We start from the raw sequence: 18,815 nt of genomic DNA, 5'->3' as shown, positions 1-18,815 counted from the left end.
TCCTTGCAGGGAGGACTGGGGCATCTGTCACCCCTCCGCAGAGAGCCCACTGCCCTTGTTTCTGGGAGAAGTCGACTCCTGCGGCAACTCCAGGGCCCTCCGAGGCTGACATTTCGAGGATGTGACTCGTAGGGTTCACTTCCTTGGGCTTCGAGGTTGGCTCTGGCTCCCACCGTCTGGGCTCTCCGCTGCAGCGGCCCTCACAAGGCCCGGCATTGTGCTCCCTGTCCTGAGAAGTTTCCTGGCTCTCCAGTGGATGAATGCTGAAGCCCAGCAACCGGAACTGGTTTCCTGCACACTTGGTGTTAGGTTGTACGCATTGGCCTCCTCTAAGACAACCTTAAAGAGAAGGCATTGTATTTTCCTAAGAAGAAAATACAAAGCATTGCTGATATATATTTTTTCCTAACATGCTCTGTGTTTCCTCTACCATATTTTATACAACCTCTTCCTCCCACAGCTTCTGGACTTCTGAATCTGAGGCAGACTGACTCTGAGGGTCCCAGTTTAGATACAATTTCTTTGAAAAACTGAGTGTCTTCAAAAGTAAAGGACCCTAAATAGTGAAACTTCATTGTTTTTTAAGTTTTCAAGATAATTGACTTCCAGAGAAGGAAAATCTCCCTTATAATCCTACTGCCGAGAGAGCTGCTGCTAAAGAGATGGTATGGATCCTTGCTGGATTTCTATTTATATATCTATATTATTTTATAAAAATTGGGCCCTACTATGTATATAGTTTCATAATCTTTCTTGTTTCACCTGGCAATACATTATGAACATTTTTCCATGGCAGTCAACATAATTCAGTATTGTTCTAGTGTTTGTGTAGTATTCATTATTTGCATGGTGTCATAACATATTTAATGAGTCCCCTGTTATTGGATCTCAAGGACATCCCCCCCAGCTGTTGCATTTATGAACAATGCTGGGATAAAAGGACTCCAAAAAGGACTTACATTGTTCAGGCTTTTGCTGCAAATTGTCAAACTGACTTCCAAAAAGATCCAATCTACAATTTACCAGGAGCTAATGTGAGACAGAAACAGAGATTATTTCAAACTTCTGACCAACCCTGTGCATTATCATTTAAAAAAAATGTTTTTGCCAATCAGAGAATTTAAAGACATGTTACAGTTAAAACTTTTTAATCTATTGATTTTTAGTGATATTAATCATTTAGTTTTAGGGTAAAGTGTGTATTTGTTCTTTTGTATTTTTTTACTGGTATTATACCATTTAGTGGTTTATTTTAGTTGGATTTTTTTTTTGTTTTGGTTGTTGCTATTGATTTTTTCATTATGATAAACTTTAAAACAGTAGAAAGAATAAAATAACAAATCACCCTATCTGCACCACCTCAGTTGAACAATTAGCATCTGTCTTGCTTGCTTCACCATGCCCTTTCCTATTTACTTATTTCTTATTCATTCATCCATCCATCCATCCATCCATCCATCTATTACATTGTTGGGGACTTAACCCAGGCCTCACACATACCAGGTAAACATTCTACCACTTAGCTGTGCTCCCAGCCCCTATAGTGTATTTTATATCACATCTCAGATAGATTCACTCCCAGATTCTTTGATGTATCTCTATATTTTCCACGATACCATTCTTGCCTTACAAAACGAACTTTTTTACCTTTTACCTATTGAGAAATTTCTGTTTGATCGACACTAGCCAAATCCCCAGCCACATCAGTAAAACAGGCAGAGAAGAAAACACACCTTAGCTTCCTTGTCACCTCCAAACAGGAAAGAAGACATGCCGGTGCCTGAATGATGGCCTGGCCTTGGTTCCTTCTGCCCACAAGCCCTGTGTAGAAACCCGCCAAATATACAGGGGCAGCCTCAGTGTTTAGATAAACGTCCCAGCTGACGCTTGCCAAAGCCTAGAGATTAATTCCAGCTCGACTCACTACAGTCCCTCTTTCTTTGAAAATGTGTGAGCCCAACTTGAGCACTGACCTGGCTCCAGGTCCAGCCCACGGGGGTCATAGGAGGCCTCTGTGCCTTTTAAGTTTGAATAAGGAACTTTCTGTCTCAGATGGCCAGATAGTCTCTTCAGGGCAGAGACTAGCAGTCATTTTTAATATTGGGCACGCTTGTCTTCCCCCACATCCCTAGACCTGCCACTCAAGGCTCTTTTCATTACAGCAAATAAATAAATGAAATCATTCGGGAAGAGGAGTCCTCCTTGTTTCTATGGTAGTGGGAAGGGAAGGACGTCATTCATGAATACCATTACAACTTTTCTTACATTTTAGGTTACCTTTTGAACTTCAGATACCATCATTTATAAATATGCTGCCAAACATAAATGTTTAAGTATAAAGAAATACTAAACATCTATTTGAAATTATTAGCTAATAAATTAATCAAGGAAAGTAATATATTTTAAAACTAAATAAGCACTACCAAAAAATGAAGAAAATTACTTTCATCATGGAAATTAAATTGAAAATAAAATACTAGTTGGATATATGTAATCCAAAAATCTGAAATGCTCCAAAATTCAAAACTTTGGGGGCCCTGACATGTTGCCACAAATGGAAAATTCCAGTCTGGCCTCATGTGACAGGTTGCAGTCAAACACAAGTACACAGTCACCTTCAGGCTTATAAAGATAGATACAAAACAAATGAGTTTTGTGGGTAGACTTGAGTTCCAGCTCCAAGATATCTCATTCTCTATATGCAGATATTCCAAAATATACTTCTGATCCCAAGCATTTTTGATAAGGGGCCCAACTTGTAATGTTATTTAATCATTTTTTAAAATGGAAACTAAAACAAAAGTGTGATAGTCCTTTTGTTTTGGAATTGAGAGCATATTTTCATGCCAGCTGTTGAGCATCCCCAAAAGTTTCTTCTGCCTTTAAATTCCTAGAGGAAATGTGGAGAGGATGCTCACAACTAATCCAAATATTTCTCTTATTCCTTATCTTCAAATACCCTCATCTTTTTATTTGGTATGTTTAAGAAGCTTTAAAAAAAACTATTTTGTTCTTTGGAAAAGAATGTAATCTGTTGATAGTGAGCTCTAATTTTTCTTCAAGGACATTTCCAGTTTGTTCTCATTTATTTTAGTTTCATTACATAGACAAGGAGATTCCATACAGGAGCTACCTATTTCTATTTTAATTTGGTCATATCCATATCCACATATTCAGAAAATTTTTGAACTTGTGTAAGATTTGTTCTTGTAATAACTTTGCTCCATCACCTGGCTCTTATGGCTTTTAGAAAAATGGAAGGTTGTTTTCTCAACTATGACTTCCTGTTTGTTTCAAAATAACAAAGCTGTGTGCACATCTCAAGGTCTTGGTAATTCAGAACTGAACTTTTAAAATACCAGTTCAATGGTTTTAGCCTAATGTTGGCATTTCAGTTCTTCAAGAATAACCAGTATCAATACCAGAAACCAGTACTGTGGTATTTTGAGTTGCTAATTGGAACTTAGTAGAGAGGAGGAAGACCCTTCTCAAAGGAGGGATCAAAGCCACCTGGTGAGATGGCCCAGGGGCTGAGGTCTGCTCGGGAGGACAGACATGGGTCCCAAAGAGCTTTTCCATCCCAGGCTGGGGCCATGGGCTCTTAGCAAGATACAGCTTCTCAGACATATCCACATCAGATAATTTGTTCTTCAGACATCCTTACAATAAAAGAAAGGAATAATTAACCCAAATTCTTTTGGACAGATTTTATCCAACCCTTTGGGAGAAAAAGTCTGGAAGCCCTTTTATATCATATGATACATAGCCAAACAGATAATCAAGTACTTTTACTTGAAAATACACTTTTCCCCATTCACTAAAAATATCTTGTCCCTGTGCAGCTGGAAGTCAGGACATCACTACAGGATGATTTGTCTTGTACATTTAATAGGTTTTTCCTCTTTAATCTACCTAGGTCCCTGTGAGTTCCAAGTTAAAAAATTCATTACAGAGCAGTCTTTTATTCCCAGTTTCGTCTTTCTTTTCTCTTTGCCATTCCCAAGTTCAGACCCAAGAGTTATTAATGTCTTTTAGAAGGAAAAGGACATCATTCCTTTCATGTTGCACTTTTAAAACTATTGTATCATTAATTAACGTGAAGTTATTTTCTGAACTTTCCTAGACTGCATCCACCTTCTTTACCTTTTTCTTCTTGTTTTGTTTTGTTGTTGTTGTCACACTTTGGTGTCCTCTGGCGGGGAGTTTAAGGAGATGGGCTTTCTGCTTTGCTTGAAGCAAAGCTCCCCGTTGGCCCTCAGATATTAAAGGTGGAAATATTTTTGCCACAGTTGGTGCTTAGGAAAATGTATCACTATTTAGAGCCATAATCTTTTATAGAGTATTTTATTATTTATTGTAAATCGTTCTTTTTGCAGCCCTGTGCTGTTGACCCAACACTGGGGCCGGTACTATCCAAGGCCTGAAATTGTCCAGGCTCAATAGCAATTCTGCCCCTTCCTATCTTAGCCTCTAGGTTTTCTACAGAAAAAAAAAAAAAAAAAAAAAAATATATATATATATATATATATATATACACACACACACATTCAATGTCTGTTTCACTTTTACTCAGATAAGAAACTCAGACAAAAGTTTTATAATATGTCATTTCTAAATAACAAAACACAGTAAAAGTAATTGAGAATTTGGGCTGTTCGAATTGCGTACCAACAAGTCCCAGATGCTGCTACTGAATATTTATGGTAAATGTAAATGAGTTAGCTAAGTCTTCTGGGTAGCCTGTTGGTGTCCAAGGCCAAAGGAAGTACTGTGTGTTGTAGTAGATGGTGATTTTGTTGAATAAGTGATGACCCCCTGGCTCATTTGGTAATAGTTTCAACCTCCTGTTCTACTACCTTTTTACCAAAGATATTAACCATAAATAAGTAAATTTCTTTTTCCCTCCCTCCCTCTCTCTTTCTTTCTTTCCCCTTCCTTCCTTCCTTCCTTCTTTCCTTTTTTTTCACTTCCTTAGCTTTACTTCTTTTTTTTTTTTGGTACTGGGGATCGAACTCGGGACCTTGCGCTTGTGAGGCAGGCACTGGAACCACTGAGCTAAATCCCGAGCCCTTTACTTCTGATAGAACTCTTTTTCATCATAAAATGACAAAAGTCGGGCAACTGGAGAATCAGGGAGCACGGGTCACATGACATCTGCAGACTGGCTGATTTTTAGAGTAATTTGTGACAAACTTAAGTGACCAGTTGAAAGTCAGGTTTATTGCATTTACACTTTGCCTCCCTGGGAAGACCGCCCCGTCCACACAGTGATGGTCACTGAGCAGTGTGATGAGGTGCACTCACCACGGTGCTTTGTCCACCACAAAGCGAGGCATCAGCTGCAGAGTCACCGCGCTTCTGCTCTTCCCACTCCTGACGGACGAGGCACTGAAGAAAAGAAGCTGTGGAATGCTATCGCAGCATCCTAGAAACGACTTGGCTTGGCCCCAGGTTACAGTGTAGGCCTTCCGCCCTCTAACACGTGGTCATAGAGCTCAAGGTGGCCGGTGCTGTGGGAACACTGATCCTAGAGAGGCGGCACATGGTGCACGGGGCAGCCTCTACGTTTGCCTTTGCCCGCTCTGAGTTCCCTGCAATACAGTGCTGATCTGCACAGGAGAAAGATTGCTACATGCTGTTGTCAGAGGGCCACGCTGAGCCTCCTGTTGGTGCTGAAGTAGAGGTTTAGGAACACCTGAGGACCGCATTGCTCTTCCTTTTTCCTTTAGGCTTACCAGAGACCAGCAAGGCCTCAGAAACAGTCTACACTGTTTGCAAATTGAGCAGATCCATGGGTTGCAGAAGTTCTAGAAAACTGAAGCATCACTGGTTTTAGAGAGAAGGGCTAACTGACATAATTTTCACTTGTTCTGTTTGTCAATTGAAAAGGATTTCCTTCTGCTGCCTAGGATCATGGGTACTGAAATGGTTGCACCCCAACTCCTCTGTCCCTCCCTCCTCATCTCTTCATTTTTGCTCTGTCTATTCCAAGAAGGACTTGTGGGTCTGTGTTGTCTAGAATTTCCCAGGTGTTAGGAGACCACACAAAAGGCAGCGCAGCACAAGTTGGCATGCCGACAGTGAAGCCAGCCTACCTGATGCAAATCTGGCGTGGCGCCTGGGCACGGGAAGCTACCTAGTTTCACCGTGCCTCAGTCTCTTTGTCTGTAAACAGCTACTCTCCTAGGGCTCTCATGAGGATTAACTGTAGTCAGCCCACACAAAGCACTTTAAACTAGCACCAGATACTTCACATTACTGTTGTTTATTGACTGTGGACTATGTGTGTGCTAAGAAATAGCTCACTGAGCCCTTACAGAACCGCCATACAGGTGGTGCTCTTAAACTGCGACAAGAGATGTTACTGACTTGACAAAGTTTCCTTAACTAAGTGGCCCCTAAGGAACTCCGCCTCACTCAGATCCTTCTCATTCCAAACTGCCAAGCCATTGCATACTACAGCTCCTGGCACAAATGCTAAGCACTGCAATGGGCTCTTTGGCCTGAGACTGATGCTTGGTTAACCTAGTATCTTCTCTTTATAGTTAAGAGCTCATACTGCCTTGGCTTCTGGAAGTTTCTCCATTGATTCTTGGCCCCCCATAAAAAATTGCCGCTCCTTTTGTATATTTGTAGTATTCAGCATGATTCCCTTCAAATACTTTGCTCCTTTGAAAGAAATCTTTTCCTTTACACAGTAAAGCTGCCATGAGGAGTAGAAAATTATTTGGAAAGTTGCTTCACTCAGTGATTATCTGCCTTTCAACCGCATCTCTTCCGAACGGTCCGGTGATAAAAGAGCCTTGCTCCTTACATCATGGAAATCTGGGGTGTGTGGAGCTATGAGCACACCGTTGCCACTAATCAGCAAAACCTAGGAGGCTGCTCCCCATCTGTGGTGTGGCAGCCTCAGCCTGCTTCATCTAGAAACTTTGGGGTTGGTTTTAAATGGACCCATCAGCTTTTCCTGCGAGCTCTTTCAAATCCTTCTCCAGTTTGCATGCTGCAGCGATGCCACTAAAGTCCTGTTCCATCAACCCTCACCGCAGAGGCTGCAGTGCTTCCCCTACTCCTGGGACAAAATTGTGGGTGCTGCACTGGGGTCCAGCCTCCTCTCCCTACACAACAGGCCTTCTTCTAGCTCTGGGACTGGCTGCGCTTTGGGGAGGTGCTGGGCCACGTTCCCAGCTCCTTGGAACTCCAACGACCCCACTTTGCCCTCCGCTCCATTGGGGCTCTGCAGGAAAGCCCTTGCCAGCTCTCATAGTGGAACTGAGCCCCTGTGCTGCTCAGCCCCATACAGCTCTCATTCACGCACATGCTTGGTGGGTTAACAGATGCCTGGCTCGTGGGTCCTCTGGCTCCCTGAGACCCCCAGCCATAGTGACAATGACCATTATGTTCCCAGCACCAGGCATCCTGCAGGCACTTGCTAAACAGTTACTCTAAAACCGAAGGGCCGCTACGGTAAACATGAAGGCAAGGCGTTTGTTTCTCTGCAGCAGCTCCTGCGAGGTACCCTTGGAGGACCCGTCTTGGAGCTCTTCTTGGTGGCCCCAAAGGGAAATCTACACATTTCAGGCAATCCTGGGAGCTCCCCTGAACTTTCAGATCTCAAGGTGGTTTCTATACCCAGAGTCACAGTTTACCTGGACTCTCACACGTAATTTTCACAGCTCCTTTGTGAAATGTGGATGCTGTTATCATAGCATTTTATAGACAAGAAAGGCTCAGAGTTAAGTAATTTCTGCAAGGTCACACAGCTGCCAAGCTGTAGAGCAAGAGCATGGACGCAGAGCTGCCTGCTCTCCAGCGCACGCATTAAGTCACCAAGCTGTGCTTTCTTGTCCTTTGAAGTGTTTCTAGCACTTCTAGCTTATGAGGTGTTTGCTGTAAGACTACAAATCTCCTTCCCTTCTCCCTCCCCAGTACTCATTGTCCACTAGCCCATAGACTTGCTTGAGTTGAAGACATAAATGAAAAGAATGCTAGGCAAAGTTGCATTAACTGTAGCCTAACAATCACATAAAAACTCTTATTATCTACTTTTTAAAAAAGTCTCCCACTTTCATCTTAATATTACCTTTTTAACATTTAGTAATAGTAACCAAAGCTGTGGGACATGTTTAGAAAAGCAACACTCACTGGTCATGAGAGGCCCAGGCTTGAGTGCCCTGGGGTCTGGTGTTTTGCAGGGGGCCATGTGTCTGGTCTGCTGCATAGGTTCAGCCAATCCGAGGCCCGGTGGAGATAGGGCAGGGCTTAAAAACGGGCGGGCATATTTTGTTCCTGCTTCTCTTCCTCCTGCACCAGCTGGGGCTCCGGATTCCTCTCCCTATGGGCAGGCTCATTTCGCCTCCAGATTTCACCTGATGACCCCAGTGCCTTGGCTCTATTGACCTCCTTTTGTCCCTCTAGTGGAAGGGTGGTGGTGGCTTTCGGCTCTCCCTCTCTTCGCCATGGACTTTCCTCCACCTTGGGAACCCCAGTTTTCCAGGTTGAATTTTCTCTGTTGGATATAAATAGAGCTTTCCATTTTCCAGGCTGGATTTGATGGATTCTACAGCTTTCTTGTGCGTGATTGCGATACTTATTTAGAGTTTATTTTAGAGGCATGGAAGGCAGACCCTGTGATTGGTTTAGAGCCTTCTAATTAAAGGCAGCCACACCTTTGGGTTTGCTGTGGCTGTGGTATGAGGGGAACGCTGATGGAAAGTCTGAGGGCCCTATTTCTGGTTCTAGTTGGGCTGCTAGGTGAGCTTAGGGTCCCTCGGGTCAAGGCCTTCTTTTTATGTACATAAAGGCACCCGGGCCCTCCCTGCAGCTCTGTTTCTGACTGTGAACTCCTTCAGAACCAGCCCAGTTTCAAGTTGCAGCTGCAGTTTCTGTGAGGACCAGAAAGTTGTTTCCTTCAGTGTGATGTCCCCTGGCTCCAGCCAGCTGGGCTTCTGATGTGATGTGTGCTGCCGGTCCCTGAGGCATCCAGGGATGGGTTGTAGGTGAGCCAGGGCATTTCCATCTCCACTCTGGGAAAATCCACAGATAAACCTTTTCCAGTTCCTACCCGATCACTTGGGCACAACACACCCAGAAAGCACTGAGTGCTCAGCTGTGCCCCTCAGCAGATGTGACCGTGTTTCAGAGGCAACACTTTATCTATGTACCCTACATGTAGAACCAATAGGTGGAGTGTACAGTGGCGCTCATGTGATATAACATACTTGCTCTTTGTTTTAACCATAATCCTTTATTCTTTAAAACATCACTTAATACAGCACTTTATCTGGTATTATGTGTTGGTTTGGGCCAGATGCTCTGGGTGTCTTAAATTAACTCTGATTTACTAAAACTCACTCCTCCTCCCCTCCAGCCCTTTCTTTTCAGAAGACACATTTAGACAATCACCGTTCACCTCCAACGCAAAAGATCTGCTGCCCAGTGAGTCTGCGCTTCACGGAAGAATATCCACTCCAGGTAGGGACACCTCACTGACTTTGCTTTTATGATTGGTTGCCTTTCTGAAATGTGTGTTTCCAGATACTTGCTTGTGCATTGTAGTTATTTCCGTGAAGCTAGATTTTAGAAATGGAGAAATGGCATTCATTTAAATGGTCACAAAAGTTGATTAAAGTAAAATGTAGACTTTGATAACCTCTTCATCTTTGCTTTAAGAGCTTATTGCTTGAAGAGCTCATTGTCCTTTATTTGCTGATGTTTTATCCATATAGTGAATTTTTCTTTACAATAACCAAATATAACCGGAAAATAATTTGCCTTTCAGTATTGCCAGTGTTTCAGGCAGGCAGCCAGCGAGTGAGATACCAGAGGACAGTAGTGAGAGCACTTAGTCCCCAGTCGGCAGGCTGTGACCCTGGTGGCACATGGTTGCCACAAAGACCACACTGGTTTCCATAGAAGCAGCACAGCTCATCAAGAAAATCTCGCTACCTGGATTCCGTCTCTTCTGAGCCATGATTATCCACATATATCCATCGACTACCCCTTTGGTATCTCAGCCATCAATACATAATTTCCTATCCATTCTTCCTTGTTCATTTCTCCTTTCCAGAGTAAAAGAAAAGATATGCTTGCTGTCCTTTTACCCATAGCATGGCTGCCCCTCAGGGCAGATATGTGCGTTCTCAGAGTTATCACAGAATGATGCTGCCGAATGAGACTATTGAGGACCACTCACTGTAATCCACAATCCTTCCCCAACCCTACTCCCAGCCCACCACCAACTGAGCAGCCAGGAACTTCCTGCCAGTTGTTGTCTTCCTTCACAGCTGTTTACAGAATCTCAGAAGCACTCAGTGGTGACCATTCTCCTTCATGCGTATAGGAGAGCAGAGTGGGGGACCGGGGCTTCCTGTGTAGAGGAAGGACTTGCAATAGCAGTAGTGTTGTCACCCCTGTTACCCTTCAGGAATAAAGTCCAGGCATTTCCCCGTCTCTAAGGGAGCCTGTGTCAGAGAGTCCTGGAGGGGGGATTAACTTACACTGCAGAGTCAAACAGCATAGTGTGAAAGGTTGACTTTGGGCCTCACAGGTCATTGGAAGTGGTTTGTGACCAGCGGTGGGAGAAAGGTAGCCCTTTGACCTCCTTTAGTTCTGTGACAGCAGGTCCATCTCTTGCGTCCACATAACCAGGCAGGGTCTATTTTCTTTAGTTTTGCTTGTAGGGCTTTTCTATCCCCCTCAAAATAACACGCTTACACAGAACATGTTACATAATAGCTGGTTCTAGAGGTGGAAAGAAATTCTGCTTAGCTCAAGTCTTCATTCTCAAACAGGGCCTCTTGGAACTACTGTTTGCTTCCCACAGAGTCACTTTGAACAGCCATCTCCCTGGTCCCCAAATTATTGCCCTGCTGTTAAGTTGATGGATTGTGACTTTCTAATGTCAAAATAACTGCCTAGGAATTGTCTGTCAGAGTGCTGCAACCCACCGGCCAGCATCCCACGGTGTATACACAAACCGTGCATCACCGGTGTCGTGTTTGGCTTGGCTGTGTTTAAAGAAGGGTTTACTGATTGAATCTAGAAGAGTGTTTAACTGTGTGTAGAGACGTTTTCTGTGATTTGATTGCTTAATAGACTTATATTACAAATTAGATAAACTTACAATTAAAAGTTAACTCTTGGGTCAGAGCGCATCAGCATAACTGAGGTTTTTTTTTTTTAATACAAATACATTCTGCCTATGCCTTGTACTTCCAACAGAGCCTTTCTTTAGGCAAAAGGATTACTTTATATTTACATATTTCTAAAATAAACAACTAAGAAGGGACATTTGTTTAATAAGCAAGGTAAAAATGCTTTGGAAATAGAAAAATTTTAAAAGATAGGAATAACCTTGTGATCTTGAAATTCTTATAATCTCAAGACAGTCTTATAAGGAAAGCTCAGTAATTTGGACCAATTGTGGGGAAGGCTAAACTTAATTAAGCAGAACTTTAAGAACTTGTTTCTTTCAAGCCTGGACAGTGATAAATGGCCATTGTATATGGACTACAGCTACATAATCCCTTAATCACAATCCTGAAATCCAAAATAACTTACCAACCAAAAAATTTTGAACAAACTGTTTTTGGCCATACCTAATGGAAGGCTATTTATGTCTTATAAGAAGAGAGAAATTCATGGATTTTGTTGCAAAAATATCAATGTGCTTGATAATGAAGCATTGTAACAGTGGTGGTGTTTGTGTATTACACAAAACATGTTTAAGCACCAATTTATGTCCCTGAAATCAGAAAAAGTACAAATCCCAGAACACATCTGGCCCCAAGTGTTTCTGATACATACTGCAGACCAACATTTATTCTAGTGCAGTGCTAAATCCAGTCCTGGGAACAGAGAGATTGAAGCTGTAATTGAGGGTCTTGAAGTTCTAGGGTGAAAGAATCATGGGTACTTATGGAAATTTTTGAAAAACCGTGGGTTGCACGTGGCTGAATCATTGGAGGGGATGGGAGGAAAAATAGGATCCCTACAGGGGTCTTCCAGTCCTAGGGTAGCATCTTCAGCGAGGGCCTGGGTTAGAGAGAAAGGAGGAGGGGGCTAGAAAGCAAACAGAGGGTGAGGTGCCTGGTTTGAGAGACTGAAGAGCTTTGTCAATAATAGTGACTGTGCAGAAATGGAGAGCCTAGGAAGAGGACAGCTGGTTTTAGTGACTAGGTAGAAAATAATTTGCTGTTAGTAATAAATGAAAGCCCTAGAGTCCTTAGAAATCTTCCCTGAGGCAGTTTAAACTCTACCATGAAAATATTATTTCTACTCTTCATTTGCTTAGCAAACTCCTCTTTCCACAGAAAATGCAAAGATAAATGTCAGCTCAGAGAATTATCTTAGATTCCCAATTGTTAGATACCATAATTAATGAGGCTTAACATGGCTAGTGCCACTCTAAGAAATCCTCAGCAAATAATACAAACATACAGCATAATTTCAACAACAGATGTTGGTGCGCTATTAGATACAGTTAAAGTTTGCATTTGAATTGGCCCCCAAAGGCTGTGTGTTGAAGGCTTGGTCCCTAGTTTGGTGTTATTGGTAGGTCAGGGAAACTTTAGGAGGTGGAGCCTAGGGGAGGAGGTTAGGTACTGGCAGCTGCCCTTGAAGGGGACACTGGGGCTCTGGTCCCTCCCTTCCCTCTCTCTCTCTCACTTCCCAGCAGTCATGAGATGAGCAGCTTCCTCTATCAAAAGCTCCCACCGTAATGTACTGTCCTACCACAGGCCCAGAAAGCAGCAGGGTCAAGTAACCATGAAACTGTGAGTCAAAATAAAGCTTTTCCTTCATTAAGTTGGTTTCCTTGGGTATTTTGTCACAGTGGCAAGAGGCTAACACATATATTTTGTATTAGTGAGATGAAGTTCTCTTCCAAACATCTTCCAAGTAAGCCCACAGGGCAAAGGAGGTGCTGAGTAAGAGTGCCATTTCAGGCAGAAGAGCACTGGGCCAAGGGGATTGAAGGTAGATTCAGTGTGTTAGGACTGCATTTCCAGCCTGATGGAGAAGGAAGGACGGAAGGAGGGGTAGCAGAGTGAGGCGAGGTTGGTAGGACTGTGGACTGTAAAGAAATCAAGAATAGCACAGTTAACTGGGCATGTGCCTTTGGCAGATGGCATCTGAAACTCACAGCTGCCACCAACACAGAGAAACAGGATAAACACAGAGCTTCACGGTATCCTGGCCTCAGTTGTTGCCAGTATTTCTAGGCTGATTTGCCTGAGAACCACAGAATGCTCAGAGCCAACACCTAACATTGTCGCTTGCTGTGCATATCTTAGAGGTGACATCAGGAATCCTTAATAAAGTGACGAGGTAAAAACCACTGTCACCTTCAGTTAGGGCAATCAGCATGGGGACAGATACCCTTAAAATCAACCATGAATGGGTTGCTGAGTGCATTTGGCAGTGGTGATTTTACAAAAGAAATGAGAGCATTCTTGTTATAAGTAAGGTAGAAATTACAGACCATGTATAAGTCAGTGTACTTTGTTTAATTTATAGTGGTCTCACTGGCCCAAGATTTACCTGAATAGAAGAAAGATTCTGAAGTTGTGTTTTGGGGGCCACAAAGAGTGATTCTGCGTTCAAAGTAGATCCACTAGGTTTACTAGCACATGTGTGTAACCCCACACGTGACTGAGTGGCTGAGGCAGAAGGATCACAAGTTCAAGGCCAGCATGGACTACATAGTGAGACCTTGCTTAAAAAGAGTAGACCCATTACCTTTGTACCTGCAGCTGTTTTTATTTTCCCATCAACTTTCAGTAAGCAAGGTCTATTAAGGGAACTACGTAAGAGTATGCCTCAGCACTGCTGCAAAACAATGTGGAGCTTCAATTCTGTGTTATTACAATTTTGAAGTCACAGTATGTTTGATCTGTATTAAGCCGAAAAACAAAAACACAACCAGAGTGGGTGTGAAGGAAAATGTGTGTCTCCATGGGATTCTTTCATAGTGTTTGGAGTCACCAATGCTTCTGTTTGTTATTTCAGATGGAGGCTGGTGTTAAATGGTACAAAACATATCAGCAATTATATTTGTACATCTCTTAACCCCATTCTTTACTAAAGAAAAAAATTGTTGTTATTTATAATATACCAATATAGAAGAAAAAATACAGAACATTAACACTCCTTTAAAAACAAGATTCTTTGGATAGGCAGGGGGAAATTTTAGTTCCTTTTATTACTTGCTATGCCAATCATGATTTGACATTAATTCAGAAGACTAGTTTAGAAATTGTTGGCCTTGTTCCTGGGCCAATTCTTGGTCCATTTTCCCTTCTCTGCTTTGCCCATCAGTCTAACCCAAGTAGTGCTATGTCATATCCTGTTATGATTTGGATCTTAGATATCCCCCCCAAAGAATAAAGTGTTGAAAACTTGGTCCCCAGTTGATGGTGCTGTTGGTAGGTGGTGAAGCCTTCAGAAGGTGGGGCTTCCTGGAAGGAAGTTAGACACATAACATAAGTTGTGTACTTGAAGGGGATATTTCGATCCCTGCCCCTTCTTTCCTCTCATTCTTCCTGCCCCTCTCACTATTTCCTGGCCACCATATAGTGACCAGTTTTACTCTACTGCATGCTCCCTGTCATGATGTTCTGCTTCACCAAAGGCAACAAAGCCAATTGACCATTGACTGATATCTCTGAAACTGTGAGCCAAAATAAACTTTTCCTCCTTACAAGTGGTTTATCTCAGGTGTTTACTCACAGTAATGGAGAGCTGACTAACACATAGACTTTTCTGAAATCTAAATAAATGACACCTTGCACTGCAACAGCACCTGCAGGTAATCTTCAGCTGCCAAACTACTGGCCAAATCTGAAGAGCCTTTGTAAGACAGTTGTCTTAAAAGATACATTTTTTTTTTTGGTACCGGGGATCAAACTTGGGACCTTGCATCTGCGAGGCAGGTGGTGGAACCACTGAGCTAAATCCTTGGCCATAAAAGATACATTTTAAGGTGTGTCTGTTGTAGTTTTATATGTTAAGACTCCAGACAGACAGGCAGACACTGAGATACAAAGCTGTCCTGGATTAGAGCAAAGTGTTTTCTTCAGTCCTAATTCAAATATAGCAAATGCTTTTTTCAATTCAGGCTAAGCCATAAACAATAGAATATTGAGTGTCGGTGGACATCTTTAATTTAAACTCTTTTTTGATGAAACAATTTCATTCTGTACAGAGGAGAAAATGAACAGTTATCAAGGGTCTACTAAGCTGTCAGGCACTGGACATATGTCATCTCTCTAACTCTGGAAATAACTCACTGAGACATGGGAATTATCCACAATGTATAGATGGCTAGGTGGAGGTTCAGAAGTTTTAATAAGTTGCTTCGGGTCATAGAGTTGGTCAGTGACAGCACAGGCATTCAAACCCTGAAGCGCACAGTGCATTTCCTCTCTGTCCTGACACGCTGTGTACCAAATCAGGCGATGAGCCGGCAGCCTGTGAGCAGCAGAGCAAGCTCCCCCCACTCCCCACCCCAGTGTTTGCTTATGTGCATCCTGAGCACTTGGTTCTTTCATTTATTTTTAATTTTACTTTTTCCTTCATTCATTCACTCATTCCTATATTTTTGCAGTACTGGGGATTGAACCCAGAGCCTTCACACTAAACCACACCCTCTGCCCTTTGTATTTATTCTTTTGAGTCAGAGTCTCACTAAATTGCCCAGGCTGGACTCAAACTTAGGATCATCCTGCCTCTGCTTCCAAAGTAGCCAGTATTACAGGCAGGCTAAGGCATCATGCCCTGTTTAGCATTTTAGTGATTACTGATGGACCGACTCCTCTCAGTTCGGAATTAAAATTAGTCCTTTAAAGTAAGATAATTTGAAGAATTTGTGTGATAAATATTTACTGTGTATTAATATAATTTTAATTCTGTACTCTCCCATATTTATCTTTTCTCTCTTCCTTTAATGGCTGGTAATGTCATAGTCACTTAGAGTATTGCTTTCACTTAAGACATCACTAGCTTTTAATGCACTGCCTGGCTCATAGAAATAGTTTCACTAAGTTGTGATAAAACTGTCTCATTAAATAAAATGCATTGTGCTAAACTCCATGGTAATCCAGTTAGCAATGAAAAGAAAGCTCTAGACTGAGATTTAAAAGAACTTGGATTCCTCCTAGCCCCACTTCCAGTAGCAGGAAACTAGAAGGTCTCCATGCTCCTCCCACAGACCCCTCTATCTTGAAAGTTCTGCCAACTGCAAGGGTGCTATAACTTCAGCTCTGGTCCCTTTCTGGGCCAAAGCTATAGCTGGCACAGGGGAAGATCAGAGTCTAGTGGAGGGTCTTTATCCTAAACTTCTGCCACTACCTTCCCCCCGGAACTTGGGAAGAGACAAGTCACCATAAGTACTTCTTGAAAGACACAGTATTGAGTAGTGGTAGTGACTGGCAGGGTCACGAGAGGGCTTCGTGGAAGCTGAAGTGCTCAATGTTTGTTTATCTGGCTGCTGAATACATGCATAGGTAGCTTTGGAAAGTCACTGAGCTGTGTGCTTAGAAGAATTATTGCTGCATTTGCCGAGGCCACCTGACTTATTTACAGATAGGGTGCTAAGTGCACACGTCCAGGCCAAGGATAGGAATGTGCATTACCTCAGGCTATGACAGTGGTGGTGCTGACAATAGACTTCAGTTATACAACTTACAGTTTTGGGAACATCTCTGTTTGTAACACGGACTGCTGGCCCTGAACTAAGGATGCGTAGGTTAGCGTCTCTTCTTCCTGTTGTGTTTCAAATATGAAAACTCTTCCACATTGCATATAGCATTGCTTTGATGTACTTGGGAGATAAGCTGTGGTCTTGGCAGCTGTTTACTAGAGAAAGGAAATTTTATAGTTATGGATTTTCCTAATCCAGATACTGTTATTTGAAGCTAAAAATGTCGGGCTCACAACTAGCCCCCTCTGTGCCTCACTAGCTGGTTTGGTCTTATTGTAGGTGTGTGCCAAAGAAGGGTTGTCAGTCCTTCAACACTGCATGTAGAGAAAGGTCTTTCATTAGGCACTGTCCGCTTTGTGTCGGATTTTGTCCTTCTCAAAAATTTAACTAATTAAAGCTAGCTGAATTGTTAGTCTCTTCAGACCAGCAATTATGGGCTTATATACCAAAGTCCAGATTTTTAAAAGGGTCATTACCTTTACAAAGGAGAAATTTATATCTGGTTTGGATGCCTCACCTGAAATACCTATGAAAAGCCACAGAGAACAGAAAAAAAAAAAAAACTATTATTGTTTGGCCAGGCCCCATTATTTCGCCTACATGGTATGTGGGTTGAGTCATTTAATATCAAAGACAATCATCAACACTTTCCTGTCTGTACTTAGTAGGGAATAGTCTGAAAGCCCTTTTAAGAATCCAGGTGGAGAGGGGCCAGGGATTTAGCTCAGTGGTTTTGCTGCCTGCTGCGTAAGCACAAGGACCCGAGTTCAATCCCCGCCCCCCCCCCCCGCACCGCCCCATACCAAAAAAAAAGAATCCAGGTGGAGAATTTTATTTCTGAGGCCCAGGTGCCCCCACCCCAAGAGCTGTGACCACTTCGGCCTTGGCCTAGTGTCTACCTCTGAGCAGAGCAAATGTATATATGCTCACATAAAATATTCCAAACACTGTTTATCAGCCCTCAGCAGAGTCTGTAGTTGTGATTTTACTTTTTCAGAGACTATTTAGATCCTTTGAGAATGAATAGTGCTATAAAAGGCCAAATTCTGAGTACATGTAATGGATGATGGAGAGTGTTTGTTTGAAAATTGCAATGGAGTGACCCTGGCTTCAGTTTGGGACTGGCTAATTCAATCTACAAGGCCTTTTTTATATATACAGTATGTTCTTCCATTCCTTTCCTATCAAAAAATACATATTCTCATTTCATGCAATTTCTCCTTTGTGTTTATTCCTTTTCAGGGCAGCTACTGCCCTCCAGTAACCAGGGTAGGAAAAAACGAGAAAAGTCATTCCAGCCGCAAACTAGACCATCTATTTTCATTCAGACAAATGATTCTGTATTCCCCTATGTAGGCTAAACGAGTGCCTCTCTGTGAGAAGGACACCCCCACATCACACCGTAGCCTTTCTGGGTGTACTAGTTCATGGAATGGTAGTCAGGGCTTCATTTCCTCCCTCATTCATTGCGCTTCCTGTACCAGGATACTTAGTTTTTCTGTTCTTAGTTTGCTGTTCAGAAACAAAAGATGTTAACTAGAAGCCAGAGGATGGCCATTGTTTTTGTTTGCTTACTACTAGGTCCCTCACACCATCTCCAGGTGCTCGGTCGAGGGGACATTTTACATAGAGGTCCCTGGGGCTCTTTAAATTTGTCAGGTCCCAAATGGAACACATCATTTCACCCACCTCACACTTTCCAAACACTTCCTCTCCAAAACTCTGAATGAATGAACGAATGAATGAATGAAAAGCATCCTCTCCTGTTTTTTCTGTCTTAGTACAGAACATCATCATAATCACCATCACCTACCATCGCTCAACCTTAAGTTTGAACACCATTTGTTTGGGTTCCCCCAGAAGCAGATCCTGAGATGAAGGTTTGAGTGCAGTGAAGGAGTTTTTAGAAGTTAGACCAAAAACACAGGCAAAAGGATGGGAACGTGAGGCAGGGAAAGGCACAGCCAATAAGATCAACATTATTAGATAGGTTACCATTGTGAACCACTGGAGAATAACTTCCCTAGAGCTTGACTGTCTCCCCAAGACCCATGTATTGAAAGCTTGGTTATAAGCCTGTGGCACTATTTCAAGGTGAAGCCTAGTGGAAGAG

The 18,815-nt window shown here is 42.6% G+C and overlaps 1 protein-coding gene across 10 annotated transcripts in view; it reads left to right on the top strand.

Moving 5' to 3' along the window:
* Positions 1–18,815, top strand: part of Znf827 (zinc finger protein 827) — a 167,012-nt gene that overhangs the window by 98,799 nt on the left and 49,398 nt on the right. For all 10 annotated transcript variants that reach the window (XR_002390576.2, XM_087193346.1, XM_004868913.4 and 7 more), the window contains one exon: positions 9,371–9,474. Coding sequence is in view for 9 of the 10 variants with exons in the window: in XM_087193346.1 (XP_087049472.1) it covers positions 9,371–9,474 (104 nt within the window). In the remaining variant the exon portion in view is untranslated. The remainder of the gene's footprint in view (positions 1–9,370; positions 9,475–18,815) is intronic.

The sequence above is a fragment of the Heterocephalus glaber genome, unplaced genomic scaffold (assembly GCF_053883595.1).
Source record: "Heterocephalus glaber isolate CG9 unplaced genomic scaffold, H.glaber_assembly_v1.0 deba00001587, whole genome shotgun sequence".
Classification (NCBI taxonomy): domain Eukaryota; kingdom Metazoa; phylum Chordata; class Mammalia; order Rodentia; family Bathyergidae; genus Heterocephalus; species Heterocephalus glaber.
The sequence above is the reverse complement of the archived record's forward strand: the minus strand, read 5'-3'. Positions and strand labels throughout refer to the sequence as shown.